This window comes from Hyperolius riggenbachi, chromosome 7 (genome assembly GCF_040937935.1).
Source record: "Hyperolius riggenbachi isolate aHypRig1 chromosome 7, aHypRig1.pri, whole genome shotgun sequence".
Classification (NCBI taxonomy): domain Eukaryota; kingdom Metazoa; phylum Chordata; class Amphibia; order Anura; family Hyperoliidae; genus Hyperolius; species Hyperolius riggenbachi.
This window is the reverse complement of record NC_090652.1, coordinates 165,965,614-165,979,945: the sequence shown is the minus strand read 5'-3', so window position 1 is coordinate 165,979,945 and position 14,332 is coordinate 165,965,614. Positions and strand designations below refer to the sequence as shown.

General features: G+C 41.8%; 1 protein-coding gene across 2 annotated transcripts in view; it reads right to left on the bottom strand.

The window, feature by feature from the left end:
- LOC137524699 (dynein axonemal heavy chain 7-like) overlaps positions 1-14,332 on the bottom strand; it is a 565,826-nt gene that overhangs the window by 204,914 nt on the left and 346,580 nt on the right. For both annotated transcript variants that reach the window (XM_068244848.1, XM_068244849.1), the window contains 2 exons: positions 10,091-10,437; positions 6,678-6,858 (listed from right to left, as the gene is read on the bottom strand). In XM_068244848.1, coding sequence (XP_068100949.1) covers positions 6,678-6,858; positions 10,091-10,437 — 528 coding nt within the window. The remainder of the gene's footprint in view (positions 1-6,677; positions 6,859-10,090; positions 10,438-14,332) is intronic.

The following is a 14,332-nucleotide window of genomic DNA, read 5'->3' as shown; positions in this document are numbered from 1 at the left end:
TGGCAGTGACAGGTGGTGATTGACGGGTGATTGACGGGTGAACGACCGGTGATTGACAGGTGGTTACAGGGGAGGATAGCTGTATACAATACACAAGGGGGGCTGGGGGGGGGGGGGGGCTGGGGAGGATCTGAGAGTGTGGGTGGGTGATCAGGAGCCCTCAGGGGGCAGTTTAGGGACCAATCTAAAAAATAGTGTTGACAGATAGTGACAGGGAGTGATTGATGGGTGATTAGGGGGGTGAAGGGTGCAAACAGGGGTCTGAGGGGTGGGCAGGGGGGGGTCTGAGGGGTGCTGTGGGCGATCAGAGGGAAGAGGGGGGGCAGATCAGTGTGCTTGGGTGCTTACCTTGGTGGCTGCAGCCTGCCCTGGTGGTCCCTCGGACACTGGGACCACCAGGGCAGGAGGTAGCCTGTATAATACGCTTTGTATACATTACAAAGCGTATTATACGCTTTGCATGCGGCGATCTGGGAGCTAGTAACCCTCCGGTGCTTCTGAACGGCCGTCGGGTTACTGCGCAAGGGGGGCGGAGCCTGTCACCGGCGCCACGCCCACCGCCGATGGGCGTATTGCGGTTGTTTGGGCCCAGCCCTTGCCCCCATCAGCTGTGGGCGGTCGGCAAGTGGTTAAGGTCCTAAAGTAGTTAAAGGAAGGTTTACTCTTATTCAGACACAAGTTCATTAGCAAGTTCAGGCTCTGTTGGGAGACTCAGCACATCCCAAAATATACTGAATGTGTTTAATGGAGTTCAGATCTGGAGTCTACAAAGGACAGTAGGGATGAGTGGCAACATCTCTGGCAGTCTCACGAAAAAATCCTCAAACTTCGGTGTTTGACCGAACCTATTTTTCAAATTGCATTGAAGTCAATAGGCCATCTTTAAGCATACGAGATAACTGGCTGCAGGAGACTTGGGTGAAGGATACAGCCAGTATATGACTGATCCAGCTGCTGCACAAGTCCCGGCTGTGTTAAATACTATTCCCCCTCTAGGTCCACGTGCATAGTGGAGAATGATGTTATTCGGCTTCCAGCTATTGCTGGAAGGCGAATTACAGTGTTTTGAATGTAACTTCAGCTCCGTCCTTTGACGGAGCTGAAGTTGCACTTTGTGCGCCGCTATAGCCATAATTCCTATTGCGGTCTATGGTGGCGCTGGCTGCGCCCAAATCTCCTGCACTGTTATTACATCGCTCCCACCTTTAATGGTAAGCAAGGCCGGGCCGAGGCATAGGCTGGAGAGGCTCCAGCCTCAGGGCGCAGTGTAGGAGGGGGTGCACAATTCATTCAGCTGTCATTCCTAATTGTGTTTGAAGCAGAAAGAAATAAGAAAAGGAGATACATAGCAGTGACTGCAGGCCAGATAACTAGATATTAAGGTGTTGGAGAGGTTGTGGGCCCTGTGGCCCTCTTAGTTTAATAGCAATCAGTGTGTGACGACTGGGGTGGGAGGGATGCAGGGGCGAATTTTGGTGTCTCAGCCTTGGGTGCTGGAGGACCTTGTCCCGGCTCTGATGGTAAGTATACATGCTTCAACAACTACTGTCCATTTCTTCAATATGTGAAGGAGATCAATGGCAACAAGGGAAAAATAAAAACGTTCTGAAAGACCTTGCGGTTTTCCTGAAAATCACAAAATGACATCAGCAAAATTGGAATTTTGTCTTAAGGACTGCATTAAGCATAGAGACTGTCACAGTATGTATTATAAGTACATGGAAAAAGGAATAAAAAAGGGGAAAAAATTACATTAAAAAACTGGTGTGGCAAGTGACAGCAACTATCTGGGTTAATAGACACGGGAGAAACTGTGTATGACCCACGCATCCTGTGGCCACGTCCTGCAATTTCCTCACCACTCGATGACAGGCTTGCACTGACTTCCTGAGAAGCTGAAGAAATTGGAGTGGAAAAAAGGAACAACATGTGGCTCCCTTGAGATGGATTGGCGGCTCCTTCTCTCCTCTCTCTGCTGCTGTGTTTCCTCTATGTCTGTTTCGAGAATTGCTGATAGCTCTTATACATTTTGGTGGTTTTCAGGAGACATCACAGTCATCATCATTAATCATTTATGCCAACCTCTGCATTTGCAGACAATGCTCCAAATTGAAATGTTGCTATGAGAGCACCCAGTAGGTCCAGACCACATGCTCCAATGGTATTCAAGTCTGCCTCCTGCTCTGTAGATTGCACTGGAATATTTCAGACACATCCTCAAATAGCATGTTAGACTTATCAGAAGATAAAGCCATATTTGCATTGCTGACTGTTTGGCAGGTGTTAGCTTCTGTCAGTGCCTTGCTGGTTCATGCAGAACAGCCTGCTGCATTTGTGCCCCCACATTCCTCTCCCAATGAGAATGCCCAACTGTAATATTATTAGAATGCCCAAATGTTATTTTTGTAGTAAATGAGGACTACAAAAACTATTTTACAGAAACTATTTTAAAAAGCTGGCCATGTGAATCAAAGCAGCTAAGTTGAAAAAAGGTCTTATTGGTGAGGCTACTGCTGCTTCTCTTGCATTAGCTTACTGTTGATACTGCAAGCAGGTGGGGCACTAACTAAGCTTCTGACCTCAACTAATTAAAGAGCTTTTACAAAGTTACATGCAAAATCTGTAACTAAAATTTAGGTAAGAAAAGGAGACAGGGACACCAAGAGCCCCTGATAGTGTAGCACGTAGAGGGTATAGGACACTCAACAACAGTATGTGCAGAATACCCACAAGAATAGGTTGCAAGACCAGCAAACAAAGTGTAAGGGTTGGTGAGGAAAGCCTGCCCTCACTCAGATTCTTTAGTCATCGACAATGTAGGTCGCTCTCCAGGAAAAGAAAAAGGGGTATAAGGGTTCCAAGCAACCAACATACACAACCAACACCTCGAGCTGAGGGGGATGGTGTGGGATATTACTAGGAGGGAGAAGGTGCCCCAAGATTTGATAAATAACAAAAGTGTCTCAATACTAGCACCTGGCAAGCAGGGAGCACCTCTGCTTGTAAAGCGCTAGTATTGAGATACTTTTGTTATGTGATATGAGGAAGCGGACTGCAATCTGCGAAACGTGTTATCATTCAAGTGTCTAGTTTCTATTAAAACATTTTCATTAGTTTATTTGGGATACCTCCTTCTTTTAGAGGTAAGCCTATTTATTTGTTTTATCCAGCTGACGTTATACCTTCAACACATCACATCTTGGGGCACCTCCTCCTTCCTAGTAATAGGATAATAGATTACCAAGCTTTGTTATCATAAAAGGCAACAGACTGACAGGAACATGTGCTCTATATTAAGTGCAAGCTTGTATACAGCAGCTGAGCTGTGAAGTAGTAAAGGTGGCCATACATCAAGCGACTTGGCGGCCGATCAACCATCCGATTCGATTATTATAATCAGATCAGATGAAAATAGGTGCCGCCAAGAGCATGCCTGATCGACAATGTGACCAATGTAGGGCTGACATGTTCAATCGGGTGCATGGTGATAATGGCAAGGGACAAGGGGAGAACACGGCAGAACCCCCGGCACTGTCCCCTCTAATGTAATATGTGCCCCTCGGTGCCTGGTGCAGTATTCTTTATGCGCCCACGTATATGCCAACAATCACATGGGACATGTGTATGAAGACTGAGCCAGCAGCGGACACGGACAGGTTAAGTATACTGCATGGGGGAGGGGCACAATTTATATTGGGGATACAGCATGGAAGATGGCATCAGAAGGCTGATTCCAAAGAGATTTCATACGGGAATCAGTCTGTGGTATATGAGCAGGCAATAGATCTCTCTCCAATGAGATTTGATCAGAGAGAGATCTGTCTCTTGATCGATCTGCCGATACAGCTTCTGATGTATGGGCACTTTAAGAGGTCTTCAGAAAATCTGTTGAAGGCCATGTCAAACTTTATGTATTAGTGGTACTGTAATGTCAATATGACAAATGACTCTTCGGATAAATTTGCTTGCTCCAAAAAAAAACCAAAACCAAAACAACACATCACAAATGAACAACTTTGTGCATATTAATTGTTGTCTCACTATATGGCCGTAACTGAATCCTCCTAATGTATGCAAGCAAGTTCCATACGCCTCTATTTAAAGCTGCTGATGTGTGCAATTGAATCAGGCATCTTCAGCCATGTAAATCCGCATAATGAGTCTCAAGGTGATAAGGTGATGTAACTCTGCTTATTGAGTGTAGAGATTGCTCATTTAATCCAATCTAAATCAGGCTTTCTAGCAGGTGAGGTAAATACGGTCTGCACATAAATATTTCTGGGTATTTACATCACAACAACTAATAAAGCAGCCTGGTTAGTAGGAAAACAGTTTAATGGATTAAAAACAACATGTCCAGTAATTAAGTCAGGAGAAAAGACAAAATATATTTTAAAAGACATCTAGCCCGAAAAATATTTTTTCCCTAGTACCATATGCCATTACCATCATTCTCACAATCGCAGAGGACAATTTGCTTTGTAAAGTATTTGACTTTATTCCCTAAAATCTTTCAGTACGTTTTTATATGGAGAATCTCAATGCTGTATGAAAGCTGCAGAACAATATGTAAAGTTACAGATAGGAGTCCTGATATATTGTTATTGCACATCTTCATAATCAGTTGACATCACCATGTTGCTAATGTGCTAATGCACAGAGTTCTTGCATTGCATACATGAATGTAACTTTCTGATATGGTTGCTGTATCAGTAACCATTTTATAAGGAATACCCAGATAGCTCATTGTGACCCAGAACCACCTGGAAGGTAGAAAGGGGCTTAAAGTTACCAAAAAGCCCTCTATTAAAAGGCAAGGCTAAATGTAATTTTGCCTTCTTAAAACAGATGGTATTTGCGATAATTCAGCAGTAAGTGAGCAACTGTGGTTTCCCATTATGCATCATTCCCTAATATGCAAATCATTTCTTTATGCCCTTTATGCCATTTTTAACAATTTTATAGTATTTTTATGTATGGTATGCACAATAAACAGTAAACCATTGAATATGACGGTGACGGACGCAAAATTCATTGCTCATTGAATGTCTTATAGTAAACTGTCTGCTGCATTAGAGGTGACTCCAACTAAATATTTAAACTAAAATGATTTTAGTGTATACTAAATCAGTATAAAAAGAATAAAAGTATAAAGTATATTAGTATAATAAGTATAAAAATAAAGGACTTTTTACTAAACTAAAATTATCCTGCATTTTGAAACAGTATGGGACCTTCCACACCGTGTCCATTGTGTTGTGTCGCATGGACAATATCATTGCATCACAATGCAATGAAATTAGTATGGTGCTTTCCTATTGAGTGTGGTGAGGTGTGGTGGGTTCAAACAGAGTAATTGCACATTTACAGTGGCAGTGAAGCATACTTACATTGTACTGTATGCTTCACTGTATAGTCGTTCCACATGTCTAACAGTGCTGCATTGCAATGGTATTGCATCACAACCTGCTCAGTGCAAAAGGACCTTTAACCTTAACTTTGTATATCTGATGAAAAACTAAATTATGATACGTGTGCTGATTGGAATGGCAAGTTCAAATACAAAAGGCATGTGAGGCTCGCAGTAGTGGACAAGCATACCCCATGTGACCAGATATGAAGCAACAAGCAAGGGGAAACCTATAAAAATGAATGCTTCCCTATACACCCATTGAAACTGTGAGTGCAATAAGAGTTTTTAACAATAAAGCTATGTTACACTTTTGGAGATGAAGGAAGTGGGTGACCTATATATACCCAATGCAGGTTTGACCTGCTATAATAGTGTGTCAGACCTGACAGTTTGTAAGGGTACTCTGGATGAGGTTTATACTTAGACTTCTGCTATCAAAAAAGATTTTCATTAGGAACATGAGGGGGTGGGCTTAAATATCATGAAGTGCTTCTCCAGATTGTTTTGCTTCCTGTGGGAGATACATCATAAAATGAAGCTTATTGCTGGATGCATATTTACAGTCTCTATAATTTTATGGACTTTTTTTAAATCTTATTGTGCTGCTAGTGATAAATTGTTGTGTTTGTTTCGATACATTTTTGCCAGATTGCTTAGTACTCAACAGTGCAAATAAGAAGTTTGAATTAGTGCTGATTAGTGCAAATTAGGCATACCTTCGGTTATCTCATATTTCTTTTAATGGCTCGCTGGCTATAAAGGATACGTGTACAATAATCAAAAAAGTTTCTTGTAGCCTCTAAACACCCCTCTACAAGACTCCAAGTAAACCTGTAAAATGTTATTACATAGCAAGAGATAGCAGAGGATCCTACCTGAGGCTCTATGCCCTTGTGCCTGAGTAGGGGTGGTTAACAAGCAATAGGGACCTAATGGAAGCAGTGTTCAGGGGCAAAATGAGAAATGATTAAAAATGAACTTTAGAAGTGTATTTATGTTTTAAAAACAATGTTACTATTCTTTCAACGTGTATGAAAGTAAATAAAGATCATTGAATGGGTTTTTATTTGTATGTACAACTGGAATTGTTGTTTTTATTATCTTCCTGGTGTCTTATTTTTTATTTTAAGGCACATGACAAAGCCATGGAAAAAAATTCAAATTTAACATGCATATCAAGTGTGAGCATGTGTAGAGAACCCCCAACTTCACCTCTTAAAAAAAAAGTATGAAATGTTTTCTCATAAAAGAGTTCTTCACATACCTGATTCTCAAGATCTGCCTTCCTTTGTTTGTTCTCTTCAAGCTTTTGTTCAAGTTTGGCCAACTTATCTTGTACTTCTTTCAAAGCTGCTTGTTTCTTCCTTAAACCATCCATGGCAACTTTCAACTCACTTTCAGCTTGGTTCAGCTTAACTTTTTTAGGTGCCACGATCTTGGCAACCCTAAATCAATGACATTGATTAATAGTCAACATATTGGGAATTATTGTAGAAAAACCATTAATTACGGTAATTGCTTTCTAAAAAAAATTGACTTGCCACAACAAATGACAGTGAATTACTCTGTTTTTAGACAGAGATGCATAAAATGTTGCCAGCATGCATTACACTAAATTATGTGTAGCTGTTTTATTAAGATAAGATGATTGCAAAAAGTAAAATTTTGATGGGACTGATGAGATATTATTAATACATACACCCATGTAAACAACTGTCCTAGCCTCTTGAAGTGAAATTGTAGCAAACATAATTTTGTAGCTTTGAATAATTTGGTAAATGATTAGAACACCTGTCTGTTTTTATTGCTATGTATGTCCTAGTGTGAGAAAACGCGGAAAAGCCGCCGCGTGTGCTGACAGCAAGGCGGCTAATTCCGCGTCCAGCGCAGCGGTTTGCACACAGAGGCATGCGTCTGGTACTGGGAGTGAACGCGGAAAAGCCGCCGCATGTACTGATAGCGGGGCGGCTGGTTCCGCGTCCAGTGCGGCGGTATGCACGCAGCAGCATGCGGCTGGTGTGGCTGGGTCTGTTAGTTCAGACAGATTCAGGAATACGCACGCGCGCGCTGAGAGGCAGAACTTTTATGATGGCCAAGGGGGGATCAGCTGAGCAGGCTGGTCAGCTGACCTCAGAGCTAGTGGCTATTTGTCTATCACTTAGGGGTGACGCCAGAGAGCGCTACGTTATATATAGTTACGGCTGGACACTCGCAGGTTGTCTGCCGTTGCGAACACTACGTGGAAGCACTCAGACCTTAGTCAGATCCAACAGTGTGTTTGAACCAGGAGGACCTGGGAATTCACACTGAGCCAGATTACTACTGTATTATTATTCTGTTATACTTCAGACTAGTTCCAGGGTGTTGAGACCACGGACCTCACACCCAAGACTAGGGAACTTGTGTTCATTCTGTTAAACTTCAGACTAGTTCCAGGGTGTAGAGACCACGGACCTCACACCTAAGACTAGGCATTGTTTGATATCTGTTATGACCTATTGCTTTCCTGACTATCCCTCCGCTCGCTGATTCGGTACCACGCATATTTGATTATCTGTTGCCAACCCTGCCTGTCTTGGATACCGAACCAGCCTTCTGTCTTTGTACTTTGTTTGTCCGTGTGTTGCCGACCCGGCTTGCCCGACCTCGAGAGCTATCTCTCCTCTTTAGGAGATAGTCTCCAGATCAGTTAGTGACATCCACCTTCAGGTGTCACTCACTCTTTGGCCCTTCCTACTTCAGCCTGAGACTCCACCCCTTGGAAGATCTCAGGCTGCTGGAGGGTTCTCGTGCTTCTCTAAAGAGCAGTATTGTCCATACTGTCAAGGACCACCTGCTCATCAGGTGGATTACTCAAAGTAAATACAGTTGCACCAAACACTCACGTTATACAGGTGTCCAAGCTCCGTCGACCATGTTACTGGAGGAAGGAGAGCCCGACCCGGGAGGTTGGGTCAGGAGCCGACCAGGGGGCCAGTAGCAGAGCGGGGACCAGGCGGAATAAAACTGAGGGTGCGGATGGCGTCCTCCGTAGATTCAAAATAGACACAGGTACTAAACTTTTTTTACACAGTTCAGCTCGTAAGTCCTTTAAGCAACAGTATCCCTGAAATATTGATTAAACCTTCATATTCCACATATGGGTAAATAAAAGGATATGTCCACCTTTTACAGGAGCCTTTATAATGTCTGCTTAGCCATTAACCCCAAACAGTAGATAGCTTAAACTAGTGCCAGCACTAATCTGTCTAAAACTGTCTTGTTTTAATACCACAGGAGGTGTATCTGGAAGTACCACCAACGCATCATGCAAGCAGGAAGGTTAGTAAATTTATAACTTGAAATGCTTGGCACTTTAAATGTGTATTTTGAGTTAAGGTGCCATTAACGGTACAATTTTTCACTAAATGCGATTTTTTGATGCGATTTGAATGATCTTAACTAATAGGAAGGTAATTATTAATTGTTCACATTTACTGAATGAAAATCTTGTGAGCGGAGTTTCACCTTAAAGTGAACCCGAGGAGAAAATAAACTGATGAGATAAATAATTGTATTTTTCCTTATGCTCCTAAAAATGCCATTAAACAAAATCCCATGGTTTTATTTTATATTTAAATACTTACAAAGTAGATTGAATGCTTTATTGTCTCGGCTCAGTGGCAGCCTCATAAGTGTCCCAGAGTTAAAATACTTGAACTATTGACCTTTTTCTAACTCTCCTCTGCTCTCAGAAGTTGTATTCTGCCAGGAAAATGTTATGGCTGTAATTTGCTTATCCGTGAGGATTACTATACTCTCAACATGGTACTGACAAAATAGAAGTTGTCACTTGCATGCCTGAAAATTAACTCTTTCAGGAATCAAAATTAAAAACAATAAACCGACTGGTTATTATGTTTTGCACTGAACATACAAATGTTTCTTTCAGCATGTCACATGATACCTCAGGTACACTTTAACTGAGTTCTAATGCCTGATGGTCAAGGGACAGAGCATAAGTCTCAATTGTAGTTTTTATTTTGTAAATGTATTAGAATTTGTACCTAATGAGTCTGTTAATTGCATCTGATGCAATATAGAGCCTGTTGTCCTTGTTAAAGACTCTGCGTGACTGACCCCAAAGTGTGAGTGACAGCCAGCCAGGAAGTCAGTACACATACTGAGGAAGGAATACATGGACTAATCTGGAGGATGTAGCAAAGGATAAACATTAAGAAAAGGAAGACAGCCATATATGGACAATGGTATGTGAACTGATTTTCTGATGTGCATAGCACAAAGAAATTTTACTGGAGGAAAATAAAAACCAACAGGCATCCTAACCTTTCCAAAACTAGAAGAAAAAAAAGATTCCATCTCAGTCAATTCTGACTCTCACCAAGAACGCTCTTATACAAGAAAAAGTATGAAATTATTAGTGATCAAGCAACAACATTCCAGGGTTAGCAAGTTTAGGAGATGCGTAAGTAACTGCAGCCTTCATATTCATTTTAGTATAAGTTTCCTTCTTAGGGATTTCAAATTAAAGCAAGCAGCAAACTCATAGTTCCTAATTTCCTTCTCAGTAATATGTGACTGCTTGTTCTTGTTCATGCACAAATAATTTAAAATAAGGATTTATTATACCATATAATAATAGATAATAACAATAGCATACACTATAGTTGTCCTTACTTGTCATAGGAATCCATGGCAATCACCCATTTACAAAGACCCTCAGCAGCAGTAGATGCATTTCGGACTTTATCTGGAACAAATTCAGCATTGGTTATATACTGCTTTCTTATTATACTCATGTAGGCCGGTGGTATATTGTCCTTATCGTATTCATGAAGTGACTGAAGAAACTTCATATCACCCAACACTCTTTTTGCTGGTCCCCAGAAATCCTCAATTTTCCGTCCAGAGCCAGTAGGATCAGGGATCTTATCAGGCTTCACTCCTTTCAAAATGCAAATTGCCTCCATGACAAGTTTTACTCCAGCAGGGGGACTTTTCATGGACTTGACCACTGTGATATCCTGAAGCAAAGACAAAATGCTGTAATAAGGTTTACTCTTTCAAGTATGACTGATTAACTTGTTTAAGTAAAGGTTTTGGGAGTAGATATAAAAGACTGTTATCACAAAAAAATCTAAAAACCTTGTAGTCATATACATAAGATGTAAATTGTTTGTTCCAGACAAAAATGAACCATCAATTACTTTTTCCTATGTTGCTACTGTTTACTTACAGTAGTATAACAAAGAAGTGGAAAAACCACTACAATCCACAGTGAAAGGGCAGTGCTGAACCGATGACAGCTAGTCCCAGCGGTAACAGATATGAAGCAGAAAAGGTCAGCACAGTGCCTCAGTTCAAGGTTTTATTAGTGAACATATCCAATTATAGAATCACATTGCACAATACTAACATGTTTCGGACCTGCTCGCCCTTAACCAGTTTACCACCGCAGGTGCTGATATCTACGCCCCTTTTTCCACCCCTTCCCCACCAGGGGCGTAGATATCCGCACATCCCGCCACTCCCACTCGCTCGTGCGCGCGCTCCCACACTCGTGCGCGCCGCCGCCCACTCGACCGGAGGTCAGTGAACGGGAAAAACCATTCCCTTTCGTTGATCTCTGCCCCTCAGCAATGATCGGCTGCTTCTATGAGAAGCAGCGCGATCATTGTGAAAAAAAAAAGTTTCCCAGCCTCCCTGAACTTCCTGTAAGCGTTCTTCTGGTCGCATAAACAAAAAAGTACTGTGCCCATCTTGTGGCCAAATAGTAAAACTACACCCAAAAGCATTTTTTCATATACAAATACATTGTTTTACACTATAAATTAACTCATTATCTCCCACACTCCCAATTTTTTTTTTTGTAATAAAAAAAAAAAAATTACGATAAAAAAAAATACATAAATAGTTACCTTAGGGACTGAACTCTTTAAATATTTATGTCAACGGGGTATAACACTGTTACTTAATAAACTATGGGCTTGTAATTAGGGATGGACGCAAAACTGAAAAAAATGCACCTTTATTTCCAAATAAAATATTGGCGCCAAACATTGTGATAGGGACATAATTTAAATGGTGTAATAACCGGGACAAATGGGCAAATACATTTCATGGATTTTAATTAAATTACACAAAAGAATTCCGGAGAGCCACCTCTTATTATGTTTGTGCAACTTATTTCAAGGAGCCAGTCAGGTAATGTACTAAATCACGCAAAGTCAATAAATAAACCTGCTGTCTCATGCACATAATTCCTTTTAATATTTGCCTTAGCTGCATGCTGTTGTAACACATCACATAAAATCAACACAATTAAAAACATCTACCTGGCCAGGAGTGCATACTGTTACTATGAGGGACCAGTTCCATAGGTCCATGGGGTATAATCGCCCAGCCTCAGCCTATGTAAAAAACACCACCACACTATGACCGGATCAATTAGGTCCTCAGGCACCACCAATCACCACACACGCTGTGAGATGTTAGTTCACTGTCGATCCTCACTGCGCGGAGATCATTTCCTTAGAACACCTTATGGCAAACCAAGTCCCATAATCCTGGACTATTCAACCAGCTGCTGAAATTCTTAACATCTCACCAGATGGACAAACGGTAAGCTAATGGATCAGAGCATAACACCTTATCCTCTTTGAGCTGCAATATGCTTTTTCTATACTCGCGCATCAGGTGGTGAGCTCCGGCTCACATAGCTTCTTGACCATCAGTGCACTGGGTCAGATGTCTACAAAACTGCGCTGAAGATGTCACTTGTCCGGGGAGCAATTGGCTGCACCATGCGTCTCGGGGTCTCCGGCTGCTGTGATGGAGTTTGGGCTCAGCGTGCTGGCGTTACTCATGGTGGACCAGCGCGAGCACTCCTGTGGTAGCCACGCCTACCGACGCGTTTCGCCCCGCCCACGGGGCTTTCTCAAGGTAGCGAGTGACGGCCAGTCCGACCATTCATCCTCTTGTATTGTGTCTCACAAGCTCCGCCTCCATTCTTATTTCTCATTGGCAGCACACTTCCATGTGCTCCTATGTACTTTTCCTACACAGTGCGGAATTGCTTACAGGGGAATATGCCGTTTTTTATTTTCCTTTATGTACTCCTTACATATTTTGATTTAAACATTACTCCCATATCAGGAAGGAACTACAGTTATAAAAATTGCATATTGTGATATGATTTCATTTTGAATATCCTTTGCACTTGCGCTTATATACTGAAACAGGGACTGCCATAACAGATCACAAAAAGTGAACCAAATGAGGTCAGTGTTCAGTCCTCTTGGGATCAAAGTTCCTAGGCGATAAATCCAAGTTTACTCGATTTTATACAAATCCTTCTCGATATCGCCTCCTCGAAAAGGTACATGTTGTTTTATAATGCCCTTGAAACTCAATCCGTCCGGTTTGCCATCATGGTGGTCCCTAAAGTGTTTCCCCAGGGGGCTGTCCAGATCTCCATTACAAATATTTCCAACATGATCTCCAATACGTTTACTTAAACGATTCTTCGTTTTTCCTATATATAGGAGATTACAGGGACATCTAATACAATACACAACTCGTGTTGAATTACAATTTATATTGTCCCGTATATCAAAAGACATCGTACCATCATGATTAGTAAATATTTTAGTCCTCTCCACATACCTACAATTGACACATGACCCACAGGGGAACATCCCCTCTCTTTTTGGGTATCTGTCTAACCATGTTGCAGGTTTTGTGGAATGAAATTCAGATCTAACCAAATGATCCTTTAGATTTTTAGCTCTACGAGCAGTCATAAAAAGTCTCTCTCCTACTCTTTTTTTTATTTCATTACCAAGCATAAGGACATGCCAGTGCTTTTGGAACGATTTTTGCAAGTCAAACCAATAGGGCCCAAAATTAGTTACAAACCTTATTACATCATCTCCTGAAGAGGGGGAATTATTTTTCATTGCAATTAATGAGTCCCTATCTTTTTCAGACACCACAGCTGCTGCTTCTTCCACCAATAATTCAGGATACCCTTGTTCACTAAACCGGGTTTTTAATTCACCTACCTCCCTACAAAAGTCATTATTCTGTGAACAATTGTGTTTTATTCTTGTAAACTGGCCTTTTGGAATGGCTCTTTTTTGTGAGGGAAGATGATAACTGGAATAATGCAGCAAGGTGTTTCCAGCTGTTGGTTTACGGAAGGTGCAGGTCACCAACCTTCCTTCTTGTTTTTTCACTATCAAGTCTAAGAACAACAACATCTCTTTATCATACTGATATGTTAAGCGTATATTTCGTGGGTTACATTGTAGCTTCTCCACAAATCTATCCAATTGGACCTCGGAATCCCTCCAGACCAGGAGCACGTCATCTATGAACCTCAACCAGAAGACAACATGCTCTCGGAAGAGGTCCAAGGGGTACACGTCCCGCCGCTCCCAGAGCCCAAGATGAAGACAGGCATATGCTGGGGCGCAGGACGCCCCCATCAAAGTGCCCCTGATCTGGCGGTAGAACCTACCATCAAAGGAGAAGCAATTTAGGCTCAGCACCAGTTCAAGAGCTTCACAAATGAACTGGTTATGTTGTTGAGACTGGGGATAATGCTCATTTAAGAAAAAAGCTGTAGCTGCCACTCCCACCTCATTTGGGATAGACGTATAGAGCGATTCTACATCTATACTTACTATGAGATCACTCTCATGCACCTCTACTGTGCTTAGCACCCGTAGGGCATCACCAGTATCTCTCACATATGATGGCAACATTTCTACCATACTCTAAAGTTTTAAAAATCTTCCCAATTTTTCCAAGTGTCCATCATTGCCGGACACAATTGGACGACCAGGGGGGTGCATAGCATTTTTATGAACCATGGGTATGGTGTAAAACACCAGTATACGGTATGTATCCACCCAA